The sequence below is a fragment of the Cervus canadensis genome, chromosome 4, assembly GCF_019320065.1.
Source record: "Cervus canadensis isolate Bull #8, Minnesota chromosome 4, ASM1932006v1, whole genome shotgun sequence".
Taxonomy (NCBI): domain Eukaryota; kingdom Metazoa; phylum Chordata; class Mammalia; order Artiodactyla; family Cervidae; genus Cervus; species Cervus canadensis.
This window is the reverse complement of record NC_057389.1, coordinates 96,147,460-96,169,764: the sequence shown is the minus strand read 5'-3', so window position 1 is coordinate 96,169,764 and position 22,305 is coordinate 96,147,460. Positions and strand designations below refer to the sequence as shown.

At 41.4% G+C, this 22,305-nt stretch overlaps 1 protein-coding gene across 2 annotated transcripts in view; it reads left to right on the top strand.

The window, feature by feature from the left end:
• LOC122439326 (nuclear envelope pore membrane protein POM 121C-like) overlaps positions 1-22,305 on the top strand; it is a 77,816-nt gene that overhangs the window by 47,393 nt on the left and 8,118 nt on the right. Inside the window, exon 1 of one of the 2 annotated variants that reach the window (XM_043464404.1) lies at positions 17,978-19,290. The exons of the other annotated variant lie outside the window; for it this stretch is intronic. Within the exon in view, the coding sequence (XP_043320339.1) occupies positions 18,083-19,290 (1,208 nt within the window). The 5' untranslated portion in view covers positions 17,978-18,082. Of the gene's footprint in view, positions 1-17,977; positions 19,291-22,305 lie in introns of those variants that run through there. 2 annotated transcript variants of the gene reach the window in all.

Sequence of the window (22,305 nt, the reverse complement as noted above, 5' to 3'; positions counted from 1 at the left end):
AAGAGAATTTGATTTCCAGAGTTGACATTATAAGATTCAAAATGTTTAGTGTTTGACAAAAAGGAAAGTGTGGAGCATGAAAAGACACAAGAAAGTATGGTCTGGGGTGGGGAAAAGACATATAAGAAATTGTCCCTGAGGAAGCTGAGTCATTAAAACCAACTGTCTTAACTGTGCCTCCCAAAACAAAGGAAATCATGGGCAAAGAATTAAAACAAAAAAAGAAAAAGGAGAACAATGTCAGGACAAATAGGCATCACTAAAGATATAGAAATTATTAAAAAGAACCAAATAAGAATTGTATATCTGAAAAGTCCAATAACAAATAAAATTTTCCTAGAGAGGTTCAACAGCTTATTTGAATAGGCAGAAGAAAGAATTAGCAAATTTGAAAATAAGTTAACTGATATTACCTAGTCTTAAGAGTAAGAAAAAAATGAATAAAATTAACAGATCCTTGGTGATCCATGGGATAGCACTGGCACAGTTACATATGCACAATTAGAGTCCAAAAAGAGAAAGAGCAGAAAAAATATTTGAAAAAATAATGTCCAAAAACTTCCAAAATGTCATGAAACCCATGGATCTACTTGTTCAAGAAGCTCAAAAAACTCCAAGTAGGTAGAATTAGAAATCCACACAAGGACATACAGACAAATTGTTGAAAGAAGAAGGCAAGGAGAAAAGTATAAAGGCAACAGGAGTGAAGTGGCTTATTACAGACAAAGGAACTACGGTATGATTAACAACTGATTTTCTCCTCAGAAATATGGAGGCCAGAAGCCAGCAGGATGACATAATTAAGTGCTGAAAAATAAAACTGTCAATGAAGAAATATTTGTTAAAACTATCCTTCAAAAATAAAGGTGTTCTTAGATAAATAAAAGCTGCGGGAGTTCCTCACTAATAGATCTCTCCTACTAGAGTGAAACAGTCTTTCAGGCTGAAATGAAAACACTCTAGATAGTAACTCAGGCTTGAATGAGGAGATAAACAGTGCCAGTAAATGTAACTACATAAGTATAAAATTCAGTATTATAGTTTTAGTTTATAATTCCTCTTTGTTTTCTATTCAATTTAGGAAACAAATACATAGAGCAATAATTATAAATTTATGTTAACGACAATGTATAAAGATTGTATAAAGATGTAATTTGTTAATATAATGTATAAAGATGTAATTTGTTAATATAATGACATGGTAAGAATATTAAGATATGTAGGAACTTTGTATACTACTGAAACTAAGCAATTCAAACTATTTTGTTATAAATTTAAGATGCTAATTTTAATTCCAATTGTAAGCATTGAAAATTAAATTAAAATATACAGAAAAAGAAATGACAAGGGAATCAAGATGGTACACTTGAAAAATAAAAATATAATAACAGTGATTGAGGGAGAAAAAAATTAAAAACACATTGAAAATAAATACCCAAACAACAAAAGTAAGCCGTTCCTTATGAATAATTACTTTACATTGCAACAAATAGATTAAACTTTCCAGTTAAAAGCCAGAGACTGGCAGAAGGTGCTTGTTAAAGATCCAAATAAATGCTATCTAAAAGAAACTAACTTTAGATCCAAAGACACATGTAGATTGAAAACGAAAGGATGGAAAAAGATGTCCCATTCAAATAGTATATTCAAAAGGAAAGTTTTGTGGCTATACTAATATAACACAGAGTAAATTTTTCTCTCAAAATTGTTATAAGGAGTAAAAAAGGGATGCTATATGTTTATAGCAGGGTAAATCTATCAAGGTTATATATTATAATACATGATCCTAAAAACAATACTCCAAAATATACAAAATAAAAACTGACCAAATTGAAGGCAGAAATACGTAGTTATATGATAACCATTTAAGATTTTACTACCACAGCACCAATAATGGAGAGAACATTCAGAAAGATCAATAAGGAGAGCACTTAAGCAATGCAACCTAATAAATACACATACAAAACATTTCACCCAAATAGCAGAATACACACTATGCTATATACCTGAAACTAATATAATATTGTAAGTCAACTATACTTCAATTTTTTAAAATGTAAAACAGCCAGCCTCTTTGAAGAACAGTACAGAGATTTCCTTAAAAACTAGGAATAAAACTGCCATATAACCCATCAATCACACTACTGGGCATATACCCTGAGAAAACCACAATTCTAAAAGACACATGTAACTTGATGTTCATTGCAGCACTATTTACAATAGCCCAGGACATGGAAGCAGCCTAGACATCCATCAACAAATGAATAGATGTATGGCAGAGACCAACACCACATTGCAAAACATTTATCCTCCAATTAAAAATAAATGAAACTTTAAAACCCAGAAAAAACTGTAAAATGGTAAAGCTTTGGAATAGGAAAAAATGAATTAAAAAAAAAATCCAGGAGAATGCACATTCTCCCTGAGTGCACATATAACATTCTCCAAGATATACCATATATGAGGTCATACAATGTGCTTCATCACTCAGTCATGTCCAACTCTCTGTGACCCCATGGACTGTAGCCTGCCAGGCTCCTCTGTCCGTGGGAATTCTCTGGGAAAGAATACTGAAGTGGGTTGCCATGCCCTCCTCCAGGGGATCTTCTCAACCCAGGAGTAGAACCCAGGTCTCCCACATTGCAGGCAGATTCTTTACCATATGAGAGCCACCAGGGTATCCCAGTCATACAATAAGCATCAATAAATTTAAGAATATTAAAATTTACAAAATGTTTTCTTCAATCACAATTGCCTGAATTTAGAAAAACATAACAAAAGAAAAATGGAAAACTCACAATTACATGAAAATTGAATAAATGAAAATGAATACACAGCATACCAAAAACACATAGAATGCCCTGAAAGCAGTGCCCAGGGAGAAATTTATAGCTTTAATTACTTATATTAATTTTTAAAAAGACCTCAAATCTATTACCAAACTCAGCACCTTAAGGGGGGAGAAAAGAAAAGCAAATTAAATTCAAAACTAACATAAGGGAATAAACAGTAAAAATTAGATCATTCATAAACATAGGGGAACAGAAAGTGATAGAAAGATGCACCAAAACTAAAAGTTGGTTCTGCTGAAAGATCAACAAACTGACAAAGCTTTAGTTACAATGGCTAAGAAAAAAAAGAAAAGACTCAAATTATTACAATCACAAGTGAAACTGGAAATTACAAATGATCTTACATTTATGAATGAAAAGAATTCCAGTACAATTCTGTGAACAATTGTATGCCAACACCTTAGATACCCATATGAGATGGAGAAATTCCTAGAAACAGAAAAACTACCTAACTTGATTCAAGAAATAAATAGAAAATCTGAACAGATCTTTAAAAAAGCAAAGACTTTGAATCAGTAATCAAAAACTTCCTAATAAAAAAGACAAGGACCAAATATTTTCAATGATGAAAACTACCAACATTTAAAGAATAATTAACAGTAATTATTCTCAAACTCTTTAAAAAATAGAAGAAAGATTTCCTAACTCATTCTATGAGGCAAGCATCACCCTGATAGCATAACCAGATAAAGCTACTGCAAGACAAAACTACAGAACAGTATGCCTTATTAATATAGATAAATCCTCTACAAACTTTTGGGAAAGTGTATCCAGAAGCATATAAAAGGATTATGGGCTTCCCTGGTGGTTCAGTGGTAAAGAATTCACCTGCCATGCAGGAGACATGGGTTTGATCCCTGGGTTGAGAAGATCCCCTGGAAAAGGAAATGGCAGAACAGTCCAGTATACTTGCCTGGGAAACTCCAGGGACAGAGGAGCCTGGGGAGCTACAGTCCATGAGGTCACACAAGAATCAGACACAACTTAACAACTAAACAATAATAAAAGAATTACACATCACAACCAAGTGGGAATTATCCTAAGAATGCAAGGGTGGTTCAGCATCCAAAAATCATGTAATGAAACACATTAATAAAATGAAAGAAAACTAGTTGATTATTTCAAGATGAGGGGAAAGCATTTGACAAAAATCTAAGAAACTTACATGACAAAAACATGCAACGAACTAGGAATTCTTTGGGAACTTCCTTGATATGATAAAGGGCATCTACAAAACCTCAGCTAAAGTCACCTTTGATGAAAGACTGGAGGGAGATCAAGATGGCAGTGTTAAGAGGACATAGAGCTCACCTCTCCCACCCCAGCCTCAAACACATAAAAAATACATCTATGTGTGGAAGAGTCCTCACTGAAAACTTCACAAGAAACTGGCAGAAGGACATCTGCACAACCTAACTGTCAGGAAGATATGCATGTTGGAAGAAAAAAAAGATAGCAATTGGATTGGACATTTGACCTGGGGAGTGAGCAGGTCAAGCCACAGACTGGGTATCCCAGTTGTGAGGTCCCAGATAGAGGAAACAAGTTCCCTTCACTGGTTGGAAGACCACTGCAACAGACAAAGGGGCTGAGCATGCCTCACTCTGCTCATGAAGAGTGCAGGAACGCTGGCTGGCCCCCAGGGAAGGCAAAGAGAGGCCTACTCTAGCGGCAAGCAGGCTTCCCACAGCTGCCTCTCCATGCGCTCTGGCTCATGCTGAGCTGAAGGCCTTCAGTACCTGCCACAGTGTGGCAGTGGATCTACGGCAGCCAGGACCAGGGAAATGACTCAGCCGTGGGGAACAGAGGTGGCCTGGTCCTGGGGCAAAGCATGCATGGGACAGCAGTGGCTCTTGTTGGTCTTTAATCAGGTGGCAGCTCAGAATCTGACAGCAACCACTTTACCACAGCTCAGCTCTAGAAACTCACTGAGAATCTGTTTAGGTTCCTACCAGCCCAGCAGAATGGCTTCATCAGAGAACAGGATGTGGAAGGGGCAGGGTGCAGTGTTCAGCTACAGAGACAAAGGGGCTTGCCCCCGAGGCTGTCTGAATGGAGCCACAGATACCTACACAGGCAGTGCATCAAACCTATCTTACCCAGGCCCAACCTGCTTCAGCACTTTCCTCCTCTTGGGAAAAAGTTCAACTTGGAGCTGAAGTTTCAGCATCAGTCCTTCGAGTGAATATTCACGGTTGATTTCCTTTAGGATTGAGTAGTTTGATCTCCTTGCAGTCCAAGGGACTCTCAAGAGTTTTCTCCAGCATCACAATTCAAAAGTATCAATTCTTTGGTGCTCAGCCTTCTTTATGGTCCAGCTCTCATATCTGTACATGACTACTGGAAAAACCGTAAATTTGACTATATGGACTTTTGTCAGCCAAGTGATGTCTCTGCTTTTAAATACACTGTCTAGATCTGTCATAGCTTTTCCTCGAAGGATCAAGTGTCATTTAGTTTCATGGCTGCAGTCACCATCCACAGTGATTTTGGAACCCAAGAAAATAAAGTCTGTCACTGTTTTCATTGTTTCCCCATCTATTTGCCTTGAACTGATGGGGGCAGTAATGCTGAAGAAGCTGAAGCTGAACGGTTCTATGAAGATTGACAAGACCTTTTAGAACTAACACCCAAAAAAGATGTCCTTTTCATTATAGGGGACTAGAATGCAAAAGTAGGAAGTCAAGAAACACCTGGAGTAACAGGCAAATTTGGCATTTGAGTACGGAATGAAGCAGGGCAAAGGCTAACAGAGTTTTGTCAAGAGAATGCACTGGCCATGGCAAACACCCTCTTCCAACCACACAAGAGAAGACTCTACACATGGATATCACCAGATGGTCAACACTGAAATCAGATTGATTATATTCTTTGCAGCCAAAGATGGAGAAGGTCTATACAGTCAGCAAAAACAAGACTGGGAGCTGACTGTGGCTCAGATCATGAACTCCTTATTGCCAAATTCAGACTGAAATTGAAGAAAGTAGGGAAAACCACTAGACCATTCAGGTATGACCTAAATCAAATCCCTTATGACTATACAGTGGAAGTGAGAAATAGATTTAAGGGAATAGATCTGATAGACAGAGTGCCTGATGAACTATGGACAGAGGTTCATGACATTGTACAGGAGACGAGGTTCAAGACCATCCCCATGAAAAAGGAATGCAAAAACACAAAATGGTTGCCTGAGGAGACCTTACAAATAGCTGTGAAAAGAAGAGAAGTGAAAAGCAAAGGAGAAAAGGAAAGATATTGCCATTTGAATACAGAGTTCCAAAGAATAGCAAGGAGAGATAAGAAAGCTTTCCTCAGTGATCAATGAAAAGAAAGAGATGAAAACAACAGAATGGGAAAAACTAGAGATCTCTTCAAGAAAGTTAGAGATACCAAGGGAACACTTCATGCAAAGATGGGTTCGATAAAGGACAGAAATGGTATGGACCTAACAGAAGCAGAAGATATTAAGAAGGGGTGGCAAGAATACACAGAAGAACTGTACAAAAAAGATCTTCACGACCCAGATAATCACCATGGTGTGATCACTCACCTAGAGCCAGACATCCTGGAATGTGAAGTCAAGTGGGCCTGAGGAAGCATCACTATGAACAAAACTACTGGAGGTGATGGAATTCCAGTTGAGTTATTTCAAATCCTGAAAGATGATGCTGTGAAAGTGCTGCACTCAATACGTCAGTAAATTTGGAAAACTCAGCAGTGGCCATAGGACTGGAAAAGGTCAGTTTTCATTCCAATCCCTAAGAAAGGCAATCCCAAAGAATGCTCAAACTACCGCACAATTGTACTCATCTCCCATGCTAGTAAAGCAATGCTCAAAATTCTCCAAGCCAGGCTTCAGCAATACATGAACCGAGAACTCCCAGATGTTCAGGCTGGTTTTAGAAAAGGCAGAGGAACCAGAGATCAAATTGCCAACATCTGCTGGATCATCAAAAAAGCAACAGAGTTCCAGAAAAACATATATTTCTGCTTTATTGACTATGCCAAAGCCTTCGACTGTGTGGATCACGATAAACTGTGGAAAATTCTGAAAGAGATGGGAATACCAGACCACCTGACCTGCCTCTAGAGAAACCTGTATGCAGGTCAGGAAGCAACAGTTAGAACTGGACATGGAACAACAGACTGGTTCCAAGTAGGAAAAGGAGTACATCAAGGCTGTATATTGTCACCCTGCTTATTTAACTTATATGCAGAGTACATCACGAGAAACGCTGGGCTGGAGGAAGCACAAGCTGGAATCAAGATTGCCGGGAGAAATATCAATAACCTCAGATATGCAGATGACACCACCCTTATGGCAGAAAGTGAAGAGGAACTAAGAAGCCTCTTGATGAAAGTGAAAGAAGAGAGTGAAAAAGTTGGCTTAAAGCTGAACACTCAGAAAACTAAGATCATGGCATCTGGTCCCATCACCTCATGGGAAATAGATGGGGAGACAGTGCAAACAGTCAGACTTTATTTTTTTGGGCTCCCAAATCACTGCAGATAGTGATTGCAGCCATGAAATTAAAAGACTCTTACTCCTTAGAAGGAAAGTTATGACCAACCTAGATAGCATATTAAAAAGCAGAGACATTACTTTGCCAACAAAGGTCCATCTAGTCAAGGCTATGGTTTCTCCAGTGGTCATGTATGGATGTGAGAGTTGGACTGTGAAGAAAGCTGAGTGTCGAAAAGTTGATCCTTTTGAACTGTGGTGTTGGAGAAGACTCTTGAGAGTCGCTTGGACTGCAAGGAGATCCAACCAGTCCATCCTAAAGGAGATCAGTCCTGGGTGTTCATTGGAAGGACTGATGCTGAAGCTGAAACTCTAATACTTTGGCCAGCTCATGCGAAGAGTTGACTCATTGGAAAAGACCCTAATGCTGGGAGGGATTGGGGGCAAGAGGAAAAGGGGACGACAGAGGATGAGATGGCTAAATGGCATCACCGACTCGATGGACATGAGTTTGAGTAAACTCCAGGAGTTTGTGATGGATAGGGAGGCCTGGCATGCTGGGATTCATGGGGTCACAAAGAGTATGACACGACTGAACTGAACTGATGGGACCAGATGCCATTATCTTAGTTTTTTGAATGTTGAGCTTTAAGCCAGCTTTTTCATTCACCTCTTTCACCCACCTCAAGAGGCTCTTTAGTTCCTCTTTGCTTTCTGCCATTAGGGTGGTATCATCTGCATATCCGAGGCTGTTGATATTTCTCCCAATAAGCTAAATTCCAGCTTGTACTTCATGCAGCCCAGCATTTCGCATGACATACTCTGTATGTAAGTTAAATAAGCAGGGTGATAATATACAGCCTTGACATACTCCTCTCCCAATTTTGAAACCAGTCTGTTGTTCTATGTCTGGTTCTAACTGTTGCTTCTTGACCTGCACACAGATTCCTCAGGAGGCAGGTAAGGTGGTCTGGTATTCCCACATCTTTTTTTCCAGAGTTTGTTATGATCTATACAGTCAAAGACTTTGGCACAGTCAATAAAGCAGAAGTAGATGTTTTTATGGAAGTTTCTTGCTTTTTTGATGATCCAGCAGATGTTGGCAATTTGATATTTGGTTCCTCTACCTTTTCTAAAGCCACCTTAAACATCTGGAAGTTCACAGTTCATGAACTGTTGCAGCGTGTCTTGGACAATGTTGAGCACTACTTTGCTGGTGTGTGAGATGAGTGCAATTGTGTCATTGTTTGAACATTTTTTGGCATTGTCTTTGGGATTGGAATGAAAATTGACCTTTTCCAGTCCTGTGACCACTGCTGAGTTTTTCCAAATTGTCCCAAAATGGCAGCATAGAAGGACATGCTCTCATCTTCTGCAAGAACTCCAAAATTAAACTTGCTGCTGAACAACCATCAACAGAAGAACATTGGATCCCACCAAAAAAAGATAGCCCACTGCCCAAGGCAAAGGAGAATCCCCATGCAAGACAGTAGGAGGGGTGAAACCACGTTTAAAATCAAAACCCATACCTGCCAGAGACACTCGGATGTCTGAAACAAAACCTTGTGCGCACCAGGAGACTCCACAGAGACTGAGCCAGACCTGACTTTGAGTGTTTGAGTGTCTCCTGTGGAGGTATGGGTCAGCAGTGGCCTGCCACAGGGGCTGGGTTCTGGGTGCAGTAGTCCTGGGTGTGGCATAAGCCCTCTTGGAGGAGGTCACCATTAACCCCACCACAGAGCTGCTGAGGAGACAACCCACAAACTACAGAACAATTATACCAAATAAATTCTCTCACTATTAAGATAGTTCTAGGACCCACAACAGATGTCCCAACCTGGGGATCTGGCAGAAGAACTGAGAACCCAAAGGGAGTTTGGCTTTGGAGGGCAGTGGGATTTGATTACAGAACTTAACACAGGACTGGGAAAACAGACTCTTGAAGGGCACAAACAAAACCTTATGCACACCAGAACCCAGCAGAAAGGAGCAGTGGCCTCACAAGAGACTGACCCAGACTTGCCTGTGAGTGTCCAGGAGTCTCCAGCATAGGTGTGGGTCAGCGGTGGCCTGCTACAGGATCGGGAGCACTGAGTGTGGCGCTGGGTGCACGGGGCCTTCTGAAGGAGGTCGCCGTTATCTTCATCACCTCCCCCATAGTTTGGTCTCAGGTCACACAACAGGGAGGGAACACAGCCCCACCTATCAACAGAAAATTGGATTAAAGATTTACTGAGCATGGTCCTGCCCATCAGAGCAGGACCCAGTTTCCCCCTCAGTCAGTCTCTCCCACAAGGAAGCTTCCATAAGCTTCTTATCCTTATCCATCAGAGGGCAAAAGAATGAAAACCACACTCACAGAAAACTAACCAAACTGATCACATGGATCACAGCCTTGTCTAACTAAATGAAACTATAAGCCATGCTGTGTAGGGCCACCCAAGATGGATGGGTCATGGTAGAGAGTTCTGACAAAACGTGGTCCACTGGAGAAGGCAATGGAAAGCCATTTCAGTATTCTTGCCTTGAGAACCCTATGAACAGTATGAAGCAGCTCATACAGCTCAATATAAGAAAAGCAACCCAATCAAAAATTGGCCAGAATACCTAAACAGACATACAAAGAAGACATACAGATGGCTGATAAACACATGAAAAGATGCTCAACTTCACTCATTGTTAGAGAAATGTAAATCAAAATAAAATAAGGTATCACCTCACAGTAGCCAGGATGGAAATCATCAAAAAAAAAAAATCTACAAACAATAAATGCTGGGGAGAGTTTAGAGAAAAGGGAACACTCTTGTATTGTTAATGGGAATGCAACTGATACACCCATTATGGAGAACAGTATGGAGATTCCTTTAAAATATAGGAATAAAACTACCATTGTTGTAAGACATGTCTGACTTTTTGTGACCCCATGGACTGTAGCCCACCAGGCTCCTCTGTCCATGGGATTTCCCAGACAGAAATACTGGAGTGGGTTGCCATTCTCTTCTTCAGGGTATCTTCCCAACCCAAGGATAAAACCTGTGTCTCCTGCATTGGTAGGCAGTTCTTTACCACTGAGCCACCAGGGAAGCTCCCAAACTGCCATATGACCAAACAATCCCACTACTGGGCCATATACCCTGAGGAAACCATAGTTGAAAAACACATGTACTCCAATGTTCATTGCAGCCCTATTTACAATAGCCAGGATATGGAAGCAACCTAGATGTCTATCAGCAGATAGACATCTGCTATAAAGAAGACATGCTATAAGGAAGATATCTGGATAAAGAAGCTGTGGTACATGTATACAATGGAATATTACTCAGCCATAAAAAGGAATGCATTTGAGTCAGTTCTAATGAGGGGGATGAACCTAGAGCCTGTTATACAGAGTTATATATGTCAGAACAAAACAAATATTGGATATTACTTCTCCTCCCACCTTCAGTCTTTCCCAGCATCAGGGTCTTTTCCAATGAGTCAGTTATTCTCATCAGGTGGCCAAAGTATTGGAGTTTCAGCTTCAGCATCAGTCCTTCCAATGAATAGTCAGTCCTGATTTCCTTTAGGATGGACTGGTTTGATCTCCTTGCAGTCCAAGGGACTCTCAAGAGCCTTCTCCAACACCATAGTTCGAAAGCATCAATTCTTTGACTCTCAGCCTTCTTTATGGTCTAACTCTCACATCCATACATGACTACTGGAAAAACCATAACTTTGACTATACAGACATTTGCCAGCAAAGTAATGTCTCTGCTTCTTAATATACTGCCTAGGTATATTAAACACTGTGTTCCTGTTTTGCTGAAGGATTGGCATGAGGCATCCAGCACTGGAACTTGCTGGCCTTTGGGTAGGTCTTGGTCTTAGTGTTGAACTGGAGACCTTTGGTAGAGCTCTCATCAATTAATATTCCATGTGGTTGGGAGTTTGCTGTTATTCCAAAGTCCTGGACTTGTGTCTCCCACCTCAGGGGTTTTGGCTGGACCCCTTACTGTAGCACCAAGACTTCACAGGCCTTAGAACACAAAAGACAAAATCCCAAGATTAATGGTGAAAGCAACACACAACAGCTCAGAAAGCCCAAACAAGCTCACATGTTTATAAAGAGAATAGATGAGAAGAAAAAGACAAAAAATATAAAAACAGAAGTCAAAAAAGAAAAGAGCAATTATGCCAATTAACAAACCCATAAGTGGAAATGAATACTAAAAGCTAGACTAGCAAAAATGCAAAATCAAAAACATGGGGAAAAGGCAATATAACTAAAATTTGTAAAAACAGGAAAATAAAATAAAATGAATTTATTTCAATATAAGATGTTTTAAGAAAGGAAAGGGGGTTATTAAAAATAAAAACTAAAGGAATAATAAAAACAATAATAGAACAGTATACAAAAGAAAAATTATGTATTTATGAAGAATGGTAGTAAGGAATGTCCTCATGACTCCCCTGTGTTCACTGCACACAGTATGCTCCAGATAATCTGCCTACTTAGAAAATCCTCCAATATTTCTAGGAAGGTCTTTGGACCTGTTGTGGGCAGTGTGGGGTCAGCTCAGACTCAGATCTTGCCTTACTCCAGCTAGTACTTGCTCCAAAAGTCCATAGTTGCCCCTAAAGTCTGCAGTCTCAGGCCAGTTGTGGGAATTTAATCTGTTGCACCTGTGGCTGCAGATGCTCATTCTCTTCCTCTTCTTCAGTCACACAGTCCCTTGTGTTCTGCTTTGATTTTGGCCCCACTTCTGCTCATAGGACACCCCCTGCTGTCTGTTCCCTGCCCAGAGAAGAAGGGGTGAAGGACAAGGCTTATTAGAGCTCACGTGCTCAGTTGGGCTGAGGATAGGGAGAGGTGTGGCAGCCACAGTGGGATGTGCTGGGGCCTGCATGGCAACCCACTCCAGTATTCTTGCCCGGAGAATCCCATGGACAGAGGAGCCTGGTAGCTACAGTGCATGGTGTCACAATGAGCCGGACATGACTGAGCGACGAAGCACACACCCAGAGGGGCCTGCCTAAGCTGCTAGAGACCTCCCAGATGTTACTGTCTGAGGTGGGTCATGCACTCTCCCAGAAGTATTGGCCCTGGATCTTGGGTCCCTAGGAAGAGCCAAGCTGCTTAGGCTGCCCTGAAGGTGAAGGCATTAACCCGTGCCTGCTCACAAATTGGGGGCGGCTGCCAGCAGCCACCTATGGGGTCAGCCTGCAGCCGAGGCATTGCGTCTGCTGCCTCGGGCATTCTCCACGGCTTTGGCATGGGTCACTTTCCCTTCTCTGGGATCATCAACTGCAGTCGCATCTAGTTCCACAGCAGGCACCCCTGCTGGCCTTTGCAGCAGCCGCCAGGTAAACAGCTGCTGTCTGCAAGCGTGTAGTTAGATTGTCCCGGTGGCAACAATCTCTTGCCTCTCCCGGAGGCCCAGACTTTTCCCTGGACTCCCTTAGCTCTGTCATACCAGCCCCCTCAAAATATCTCCATGGTAGTCAAACCCAGTACTCTCCCTGGGGTCCCACCCCACAAGCCTGAGCCTCAGTACCCAGCCCCCACTCTCTGAGGCAGGCATGGCTCTGCAAGCTGTTTCTTGGCTGAGAAGTACTGTTGAACAATGATCTCTGTGGTGGCTTCTCTCCATTTTGCCTTCCAGGCACCTGTGGCAGCTTTCCCTTCCAAGGTTCCAAAGCTCCTCCTTGTCCCTGTGCATGAGTGTGTGGAAACTTTTCCTCCTTCATGACTCCCTTCCTGGGGTTCAGGTCCCCATCCTGAAATCTGTAATCTTTTTTTATCTTTATCCTTTGCCCTACCTCATTCTGAGTTGACTGACTTGCCTTTTTGGAAGTCTGAGGTCTTCTGCCAGTGTTCAGAAGGTATTCTGTAGGAGTTGTTCCATATGCAGATGAATTTTTTATGGAGTAATATTCCCTTTTCATTTTGCTTATCATTTTCTTCCCCTGAGTTTTGCAAAACAGTTACCAGTTTCAGTCTTGAAGGGGTGTTCTTACGTGGGAGAACCCCTATGCAGCCTTTGTGAGCCCAGTACCTTCCATGGGAGGGCTGACTTTGACGTGGATGACTGTCACATCTTTCCGCAGGGTATGCTGACAACCATCTCCATTGTAGTGAGTGATACTGGAGATGGACTGGCTAGAGCTGGTATCTGATGTGAAGCAGGACTTCCTCTCTGCTCAGTGACCATTAGCCCAGAGCCCAAGTTGGACCTGAGCCCAAGTTGCTGGAGCTCTAGGGTCTGTCTTGAGCTGGCTCTTTTAAGTGTGTGTGTTTTTCCCTTTCGTTGCACTAAGTTCTAATCCGGTTACCTGATGTGAAGAGCTGACTCATTGGAAAAGACCCTGATGCTGAGAAAGAACGAGGGCAGGAGAAGAATGGGGCAACAGAGGATTAGATGGTCGGATGGTATCACCAACTCAATGGACATGAGTTTGAGCAAACTCCATGAGATGGTGAAGGACAGGGAAGCCAGGTGTGCTGGAGTCTGTGGGGTCACAAATAGTCAGACACAGCTTAGTGTGACTGAACAGCAACAACAGTGGCAAACCTATAGATAGCATCACAGTCAACAGTGAAAAGCTGAAAGTGTTCCCTTTAATATTAGGAACAAGACAAAGATATCTACTCTTGATACTTTTATTCAATGTAGTTTTGGAAGTCCTAACTACATAAATCAGAGAAGGAAAAGAAGTAAAGGGAATCCAAATTGGAAAAGAAGTTAAACTGTCACTGTTTGCATATAACATGTACATGTACATAGAAGATCTGAAAGATGCTACCAGAAAACTACTGGAACTCATTAATGAATTTGGTAAAGTCACAGATTACAAAATTAATACAGGGAAATCTGTTGCATTTCAATACACTTACAATGAAAGATCAGAAAGAGAAATTCAAGAAGCAATTCCATTTACAATTGCATCTGAAAGAATAAAATACCTAGGAATAAACCTACCTCAGGAGACAAAAGACCTGTACTCCAAAAACTATAAGATGCTAATGAAAGAAACCAAAGAAGACATAAACAAATGGAAAGATATACCATGTTCATGGATTGGAAGAATCAGTATTGTCAAAATGACTATACTACCCAAGGCAGTCTAGAGATTCAATGCAATCCCTGTCAAATTATAATGGCATTTTTCACAGAACTAGAACAAAAATCTCAAAATTTATATGGAGACACAAAAGACCCTGAATAGCCAAAGCAATGAGTAGAGCTCAAGGAATCAGTCGTCCTGGCTTCAGACTACACTACAAAGCTACAGTAATCAAAACAGCATGGTACTAGCACAAAAATAGAAATATAGATCAATGTTGCAGGATAGAAAACTCTGAAATAAGCCCATACACCTATGGCAAATTAAGCTGTGACACCAACGACAAAGGTGGCAAGACTACACAATGTTGGAAAGATAGTGTCTTCAACAAATGGTGCTGGGAAAACTGGACAGCTACATGTAAAAAAATGAAATTAGGTCATTCTTTAACTCCAAACACAAAAATAAGCTCAAGATGGATTAAAGACCTAAATGTGAGACCAGATACTATAAATTTCCTCAAGGAACATATGGGCAGAACACTCTCTGACATAAATCACACATCATTTTTTCAATCTGTCTCCCAGAATACTGGAGGTAAAGACAAAAATAAACAAATAAGACCTACTTAAGCTTAAAAGTTGTTGCATAGCAAAAGAAACAATAAAAAAAAAATGAAAAGACCACCTAGAGATTGGGAGAAAATATTTGCAAATGATGTGACTGATAAGGGATTCATCTCCAAAATTTACAAACAGCTCATGGTGCTTAATGGCATCAAAACAAACAACTCACTAAAAAAATGGGCAGAAGACCTAAATAGACATTTCTCCAAAGAAGACATACAGATGGCCAATAGACACATGAAAAGATGTTCAACATCTCTAAATATTAGAGAAACTAAAGTCAAGACTACAATGAAATATTACATCATACCAGCCAGAGTGGTTATATATATATATATATATATAAAAGAAACTCACAAAGAATAAATGCTGGAGAAAAGGTAACTCTCCTATGCTGTTGGTGGGAGTGTAAATTGATATGGCCACTATGGAGATCAATATGGAGGTTCCTCATAAAGCTAAATGTAGAGCTACCATATGACCCTGCAATCCCACTCTTGGACATATATCCAGAGAAAAAACATGATCCAAAAGGATGCATACATCCCAGTGTTCATTGCAGCACTGTTTACAATAGCCAAGACATGGAAGCAACCTAAATGTCCATTGACAGAGGAATGGATAAAGATTCCACTGTACACATACAAAATGGAATATTACTCAGACATTATAAAGAATGAAATAATGCCATGTGCAGCAGTGTGAATGGACCTGGAGCATATCATACTGAGTGAAGTAAGTCAAAGAAGGAGAGATATTATATGACTGCCCTTATATGCAAAATCTAAAAAGACATGACACAGAAGAACTTACAAAACAGAGAGACTCACAGACTTAGAGAATGAATTTATGGTTGCTGGGAGGAAGGGGTAGTTAGAGAGACTGGGATGAACATGTACACACTGCTATATTTAAAATAGATAACCAACAAGGACCTAGTATATAGCATATGAAATTCTCTGCTCAATGTTATGTTGCAGCCTGGATGGGAGGGGAATTTGGGGAGAATATATATGTATGGCTGAGTCCCTTAGCTATTCATCTGAAACTATCACAGCCTTGTTAATTGGCTAAACCCCAATACAAAATACAAAGTTAAAAAATTAATGGCTGAAAAATTCTTCTGGAAAATTTTTATTGGATAACACATTTTTTAAAAAATTTATTTATTTATTTTTTATTAGTTGGAGGCTAATTGCTTCACAACATTTCAGTGGGTTTTGTCATACATTGATATGAATCAGCCATATTCCCCATCCCGATCCCCCCTCCCACCTCCCTCTCCACCCGATTCCTCTGGGTCTTCCCAGTGCACCAGGCCCGAGCACTTGTCTCATGCATCCCACCTGGGCTGGTGATCTGTTTCACAATAGATAATATACATGCTGTTCTTTCAAAACATCCCACCCTCACCTTCTCCCACAGAGTTCAAAAGTCTGTTCTGTACTTCTGTGTCTCTTTTTCTGTTTTGCATATAGGGTTATCGTTACCATCTTTCTAAATTCCATATATATGTGTTAGTATGCTGTAATGATCTTTATCTTTCTGGCTTACTTCACTCTGTATAATGGGCTCCAGTTTCATCCATCTCATTAGAACTGGTTCAAATGAATTCTTTTTGATGGCTGAGTAATATTCCATGGTGTATATGTACCACAGCTTCCTTATCCATTCATCTGCTGATGGGCATCTAGGTTGCTTCCATGTCCTGGCTATTATAAACAGTGCTGCAATGAATAACACATTTTAATGTGTCTATTATTAAGATTTATTTCTTTTACTAAGGAATGGATTACCTTCAAATACCTGGAATAATTCCATTTATATTGTGGTAGTATATCCACCCATCATGAATTTTTCTCTTATTTCATTTTTAAAAGAACTTTGAAGCACAGCAGAGAGATAAAAAACATTGGGAGGTTGTCAATATTGTTAATTTTTTTTTTTTACATAAAGATGAAAGTCAAACTCCTGAATTTTACAACCCACTAGAATAGTTAGTTAAAGTATAGCCCTCTGGATGCTGGTTACACAAAATCATACTACCCTTCTCCGCTTGCTGAGCACAGCACTGACTGGAATAACTCCTCTGAAAAACCACCTGGTCTAGTAAAATGCCAAGCATCATTCACTAAGTGATGATAATCCAAAATAAGGCAAAACGGTTTCAAAACAAAACAAAAAACAACCAAATCAAAGTGAGTGTAGCTATGAACACATCAAAGATTTTTAAATAGTCTGAATATTCTAATGTTTCAACTTTCAACTAATAATCCTATCTGCAGTCAGAATACTTATAGAGAGTCAAATTCTGAGTTCTAATTTGAATTGCCAGGTCCCTTCTCCCATCCATAGACACAGACTTACTGAAAAGGAATAACACAAAGCCCTACAGGATCTGCTGAGGGGCAGAAAGCAAAGATTAGGGTAATGGCAAAGTACGACCTTCAAAATTCAAGTTTTAACCCAGATAATACTGCTCCTGGATATAGAGACACCAATTCTCCAGGGGAGAAGGAGGGGGTGGGGTATCAGAAAAGTAAGATTTAGTCGAAAGGAAACAGGATGGGGAGCCTCCACTCTGGCTTCCCACGTCCAGCTGGTTCCCTCCTGCAGTCTTGGATGCCTGGGTGGTTATGCCCCCAGGATCTCAGGGGCACGGGATCAGAATGGCTTTTCCCTGGGGTATCCGGTGCTGATCCCGGAGCTGCAGCATAGAGTGGGAGCTGCTGAGCCGGGAGCCATTAGGTTTGGGGATCACTGCCAGTCACTTTCCCGCGGCGGAGCTGGGGCCTGGTTGCGGGAACTGCGGCTGCGCCCAGGGAGCCGGTACTCCACACGCCAACACCTGCGGCCCGCCGACACCTGCGCCCCGCTGACACCTACGCTGCATCCGGCAGGAAGCACCTGGGTGCGCTTACCCCTCCCTCGCGCAGGCTTAGCGTTCCCTTTCTTCGCTCACGCGTTCCAAAGACGCGTCACAGGCGCCACCCAACAGTAAGCGCTTTGCCTGGCACCCCTTAGGCAGGTAACGGAAATCTCTCTGAGCCACTAGACTCCATTTGAAGGTCCCGGCAGACTGTGCAGAATTGCGCCTCATGGGCAGTTACCTGAGCCGGCCTCGCCCTCGCCCGTCGTCACCTGCTCTGCGGGGCGGGGACCAGCCAGAGAGCCCCGAGTGCCTCGGGCCCGCACACACCGCCAGCCGTGTTCCCCCAGCTTTCCGGGTTCACTCGGGGGCCCCGACTCTGGACCTGGCTCGCAGGCTGTCCTATGAGGGTTTCATGGCTTCACCCCGTCGTCGTCTGTACCGTCAGCGGTTTGTCCTAGTCCATCAGCGGCTATATTCAATCCGGCAAGCCCGGTGTTTATTTTGGGGTTTTTTTTCCTCTGTGCCCCGGAGTGGCCATCAGAAGCCATTGCCGTCTGCTTGCAGTTCCAAGATGTTCTACACCTCAGTGATCCTGAGGATGGTATCTGCAAAGGGCAGACTGACGCTCCGTTTGCCTCTGAAGCAGACAGTTATCTGTACGTGGTCTTCATTTTCTGTTCACCTCCCAAACCTTTGTGTCAAGGAGATTCTGGTGAGAGCCCTAGAAGAGAGCGGTCAACTGAGAGGAAAGGAAGAGAAGGACCTGACAGCCTTGGCTGAGAGCAGAAAGGGGCTAGCAAAGCAGAAGAAAGCGCACTCAGCCCAGGAAAGTGAGGTTGAACAGAGAAAGGGCTCGAACCCAGGTGGGAATGCGAAGTCCGCGTTTAGACGCCTCATGATCGATGGGGTCCTCTCGTCCTTTGTGCCCAGGCCTGGGCCTCTGGTTCTCTGTTCCAAGAGCTCTGAAGATATCCTGATCAGGAATTCCCAGACCTACTTTTTGAGTTCATGCAGCAAGCGAAATGCCATCACCAGTTCGTACAGCTCCACAAGAGTTTTCCCACAGCTCCAGAGGAGTGGTCCAGGCGCAGCCGGGCTCCTGGGCTCAGAGCCATCGCATCTTCATGTGCTCTCAGAGCAAACCAGCGAGGAGGGCCATGGGCCTAACCCTTCAGCCTCAATGGAACCGCAGAGGAAGATCGAGGATGAAAAAATTGCAGATGACCACTTAAGGAAGAAACAAAACTTAAATTGCTCACAGTCATCTGACAGTTCCAGGACCCGCAAACGCAAGATTCCTCTTCTGCTGCCCTCCAGGCGAAATGGCCCACTGATCTTGCCCCCACCCCTCCAGATAGGTTATCCAGTCACTGCTGAAGTCCTTGACCTTGAGAAGAGAGCTGCGATCCAGTGGATTAACAACGTCTTGGAAGGGTAAGACTGAAACCATCTCAGTCTGCAGAACTTCTCAGCCTTTCACTCTGCCAGCTCCCAGCACTAATTCACAGTCAAGGAGCTTCTGGAAGATGTAGAGCTCCCCAGGCCCAGTGGCCTTCTTGTTAGTTGGAGTAGCCATCTCTATGAGGTGTTTTGTCTTGGTTTTCCCTGTTTGTCTTGCTCCACTTTGCTCAAAAAATTGGTTCCTTTTTCCTGGCCCACCAGGGCCTGTTCCCCAGTACTTTGCTGCTTGGCCCCTCAGTGGTTCCTTGGAGGAGCAGTGCAAGACCATCAGGGTCCAGTTTTGCTCTTGAGGGAGCCCAGAGTGCTGCTCCTGTGAGCCCATTCCCCTACCAAGTCAGTTCTCTCCAGAGAGACAACATAACATTCTTATCATCTTTCTGTCAGAAGTGCACCTGAACTTAGGCAGCTGGAAGTTGTTAGTCTGGCCTGACCCAGTGGTCAGCATCCTTGCAGCAGAAGAGGGAAGCTTTGGACCAGTTTCCCTCCAGGCAGGAGCAAGCAGGACACCCACTGCTGTGATCGTTGCCTTTTCCTGCCTTCCCCATTTTCTTACCTGGGGCCTGGTTCATCTTTCTTAAAATCTCTGTATTCTCTCTTTGAACATCCGGTACCACATGAATATTCAGTTGATGAGCAAAGTTATATATGTTGCATACATATAGTCACATATATTTATACATGTCATTTATATATTAATATAGTCATATAATATAAAGTGTATGTGAAGTGAAAGTCAGTCATGTTCGACTCTCTGTGACCCCATGGACTATATGGAATTCTCCAGGCCAGAATACTGGAGTGGGTAGCCTTTCCCTTCTCCAGGGGATCTTCCCAACCCAGGGATCAAACCCAGGTCTCCTGCATTGCAGGCAGATTCTTTAGCTGCTGAGCCACAAGGGAAGCCTGTATTATGTGTATATGTATATAATTTATGAGAATACATAGTTCATATACATCATATATTAGATATGTATAATATATATGTATATTGTTTAGTCACTCTGTCATGTCCGACTCTTTCACAACAGCACAGGCTGTAGGCTGCCAGGCTCAATCTGTCCATGGGATTTTCCAGGCAAGAACACTGGAGTGGGTTGCCACTTCCTTCTCCATATATGTATATATGTATGTATAATATTAGTATATGATTATACTCATAGTAATCAATGTATAATATATGTAATGTTATATACTCATATGTAATATGTGTTAACACAACTGTGCATGTTACATATGTGTTTATAAAATATATGCATATGTTTAATACATTATGTATAGAATATATAATGTGAATTACATTACATATAATAATATGTATTAAATACATACATGACCTTTGCTAATTTATCAAGTATTCCTGCCTCTGCTTTTTGAATTCACAGTGAAGGAAGAAGTGACTAGTATGAGTGGCCAGACTTTTAACTCTAGGTTTTCTGTGGCCCAGTCGGAAAAGCTGGAACCAGTTTATGTCTCTAGATGCTGAGTCCTGGTTTCTATGAAAAGGCACTTTCCTTTTTTCTTTCTGCTTGTCATCTGCCCACTTGACTTCACTATGGGTTGGATCATGCCTAGTGTATGTTAAGAAATGACTTGTGACAACTTTAGTCTTTAAAAAAGATTTTAATTCGATACAATTTTAGACTTACAAGAATAGTATAGAGAGAATCCCCAACTAGTCTTCACTGAGCTTCTCCTAATGTTAGTATCTTACAGAACAATTATTGAAACCAGGAAATTAACATTGTTGCAATGATATTAGCTAAACTTCAGACTTTAAACATATTTCCCCGTTTTTCAGTAAAATTTTCTTCCTGTGCCAGTATAATCCCGCATTTCATTTAGTTGTCATGTCTCCTTAGTTTCCTCCAAACTGTGACCATTACTCTGTCTATCCTAATATCTTCTGGGGCCTTGATACATTTGTAGAGTACCAGTTAAATATTTTGTAGAATTTTCCTCAGTTTGGATTTGTCTGCTGTTTTATCATGAGTACATTGAGGTTATGAATTTTTAAGAAAAAATCCCATACATGTGATGTTAATATCACAAAGTGGTGTCTGGCCAGGTGTCTGTCCTCTGAATAGTTACTGTTTCTCTCTAGTACATATTTAAGAGGGTCTTACATAGATTTGACACAAAAATCCTGTTTATCCTTAAACTTTTACCACTAATTTTGCCATCATCAGTGGATCTTGCCTGTAGCAATTATTGTGGTGGTCTATGGTGATTTTATATCTTTCTTGTTCTACATTTGATTAGAATTATTCTCCGAGACAGAGTTCTCTGCATTTATATATTCAGTCACTTATATCTGTATGGTCTCATCAATATTTCTTTTATTATTTGGGCTATGTCTAATATGATCACTGTTAATTTTCTTCAAATTGTTCCAGATTTGATCATTATGAGTTCTTTCAGATTAGCTCCTGAGTCCTTTAAAATGCCTGCATCTCCTTCCCCACTTTTCCCAAGGATTCCTTTACCTTCTAGCCCCATAATGTATTCCAGAATTATCTTATATTTCACCTGCCCCAGTTCTGAAGTCAACCCCTCTTCTAAGAAGCTTTGGTTCGTTTTATTGGGGAAGAAATTAAAAAAAAAATCTGGGCATTCAGGTGTTGTCATGGCTACTAGGGAATCTTTGCTTCTAAGTCCTTTCAACAGACAGAATTGGAAATATATGTTTCCATTTATACACTTGCATCTATTTCTGTATGCTGTGTGTGTACACATGTATGTGTGTGTGCAAAAGAGTTAATACTGATACCTCTAACTAATGTAGTGCACAATCAGGGTTCATCTTAGAAATGTTCCCCTTTGCTTATGTGTAACTTCTTGAACAGTTTCTCCAGAAAAACCTGGTCTAATTGTAATTTAATTACTTATTTGTTCAATCCAGAATGCACATAGTTTCACAATTGCCAGCCCTGTGAGCAGCTCACCAAAGTGTTTATGTACAATTCTTTCTGTATATAGCCTTGCAGCATC